Source organism: Lolium perenne, chromosome 2 (genome assembly GCF_019359855.2).
Source record: "Lolium perenne isolate Kyuss_39 chromosome 2, Kyuss_2.0, whole genome shotgun sequence".
Lineage (NCBI taxonomy): Eukaryota > Viridiplantae > Streptophyta > Magnoliopsida > Poales > Poaceae > Lolium > Lolium perenne.
In genome coordinates, this window is record NC_067245.2 from 37,529,928 (window position 1) to 37,532,125 (window position 2,198).

The 2,198-nt window shown below is 51.9% G+C and overlaps 1 protein-coding gene across 1 annotated transcript; it reads left to right on the top strand.

The window, feature by feature from the left end:
- Positions 1 to 1,123: 1,123 nt before the first annotated feature.
- On the top strand, positions 1,124 to 1,904 carry LOC127329879 (antifungal protein ginkbilobin-like protein). Its single transcript, XM_051356292.2, has one exon. The coding sequence runs from the start codon at positions 1,268 to 1,270 to the stop codon at positions 1,688 to 1,690; it is 423 nt and encodes a 140-aa protein (XP_051212252.1). The 5' UTR covers positions 1,124 to 1,267; the 3' UTR covers positions 1,691 to 1,904.
- The last annotated feature ends 294 nt before the right edge of the window (positions 1,905 to 2,198 follow it).

Here is a 2,198-nt window from a genome sequence, read left to right on the forward strand (position 1 = left end):
GTTATCTAGTGTCCAACGTCGCAGTGAGAAACTAGTCTGGTTCCTCGTGAGATGAGGCCTCAACCAGCGATGAGTCATGCCGATGGGGAAATCTTCGTTTGTTGGGTCTGGAAGAGATGAAATGGTGGCACGCAGCGCGCGGTGGAGCAGGGGAGGTTGGTGCCGAACGTTGACCTCCGGCGTGCATCCTCATGGTGCGGCTGTGCATGCCGCCATGGTCCTCGGCCGATCAGCACCGGCGCGGTGACACATGTCCGTATACTTATCTCGCTAGGGTTCTGTAGTTGACTCATTAGAAGACATGAGTCTATTGTTTCATCATATTTGTATCTGCTTGAATGGAGAAAACATCTGATCCACATTTTAATTTGAGTGATATTCGCTCTAGATTCTTATTCAACATCATCCATATTCCTATTTGTAGTAGTTTTAAAAATATGTAAACGGAAGTGGGAAGGACACTATTGGCAAACCGACTTGGTAAAAGAGCACTGACATGAATCTTGGGTGTGAGGGAATTCTTCCACATTGCAGTTTTTTCCTATTCGAAATAGGCTTTCGTCCCGTTTTATAAATAAAGTTGCAATAGTCAAATCGATACAAGGTGAAGAGGAAAACCTCTTACAAAGCAGATCAAAGAAAAACAAAAAAGAACACATAGACCCCAAAGTTGCCACGAGGACATTGATACGAGACCGAGTCAAAACGGGTCTCCACAGCGACGCCCTCAAGATGGAAAATGACGCATTGAGCCGCCGTCGTCGAGACCACGAGGTCAAGGGCTTTCACCCGGAGCCGTACCGCGGGGCGGATACCCACAACGACGCCCCCAAGAGGGTCGCGATACCCGTAGGCACCACAGTCGTTGGCGCCGAGGCGCTGAGCTTTCGCCCAAGAGGGTTGCGATACCAGCAGTATTTTTAAACAGGTGGGTTGCAGAAATGGTTGCGATTTTCATGGAAGGTATCCTATGCAATTCATCGCGTGATTTACAAGAATGTCCATTGTTCATTACGTTAGCAAGCACACATGATCGGAATGAAGGCAGCCGTAATCAGTAGTCACATGAAACATCAGACGCATTGCTCACATCGTCAATCATACAAGAGGCAAGCAAACAGACACACGAGCAGTCTCCCGTGAAAACGACCATCGGCCGGCCGGCCGGCCCGTTCTATCTTCACATGCATAGATGCTGTTCACAATCACATAGCGCGCGGGAGCACCAACAACCACACACACCCGTAGCCCAAGATCCGACGAAGCCATGGCGTCCTCGCGCAGCAGAGCGGACCAGGTCCTCATCGCCGTCGCGCTGCTGCTCCTCCTCTCGTCCCCGCGGGCCGCCAGTTGCGCGCCCAACACGACGCCGCTGTCCGTGCGGTGCAACGGCGCGGTGTACGGCGCCGGGGACCCCTTCGCGGAGAGTCTCGCCTACGTGCTCGCCGACCTGCTGGCCGCCACGCCGTCGTCCCGCGCCCGCGACGCCTACAGCATCTCCCCGTACCCGAACGCGTTCGCCTACGGCCACGCCAAGTGCGGCGGCGCCGGTCTGACAGCCGCAGACTGCGCGACCTGCCTCGGCTCCGCCGTGGGTCGGATGAACACGACCTGCCACCACGCCGTCGGAGCGAGGGCGGTGCTCGTGGACTGCCGCGTGCGGTACGAGCAGTACGCGTTTGTGGATTAGCTGCAGGCCGGCCGGCGCCGTGGTTTGGTATGCACGTTTAGTGTGTGGCCTTCGGTCTGGTAGATTTCTGCTTGCGGATTCATGTTCGAATTCTGCAGTGAAGCATTTGCCTTCATGAAGTTTTTTTTTAGATCTCGTGCATTCGTGTAGTTCGCTCTATGATCTTGTATATGTTATTAGTAAAGTTTTAAAAAATAATTTTGCTATTTCACAACCGATCGAGTATTTTTCAATTTGTCAATAATCCTTTGTTTTTGTCCAGTTCATGCATGTCAAAACGATTGGACATATTACAGTCCAGTTACACTAGTATTTACATCTGAATTAGTAAATTACTACTCCCTCCTGTCTGAAAAAAGCATTGGAATGGCGATTTTGCAAAATAACTTGTGAGCATTTTCTTTGTCAACCCATACTCCCCCGTTGTGACGTCGGTCACGTGGATGGAGGCCTGGGCCGCGCCGTCTCCGAGGGCATGGTGACGAGAAATTGTATTAACCATCCGACA

Coding starts and splice junctions, on each gene's coding strand:
- LOC127329879 (XM_051356292.2), top strand. CDS start 1,268: ATGGCGTCCTCGCGCAGCAGAGCGGACCAGGTCCTCATCGCCGTCGCG.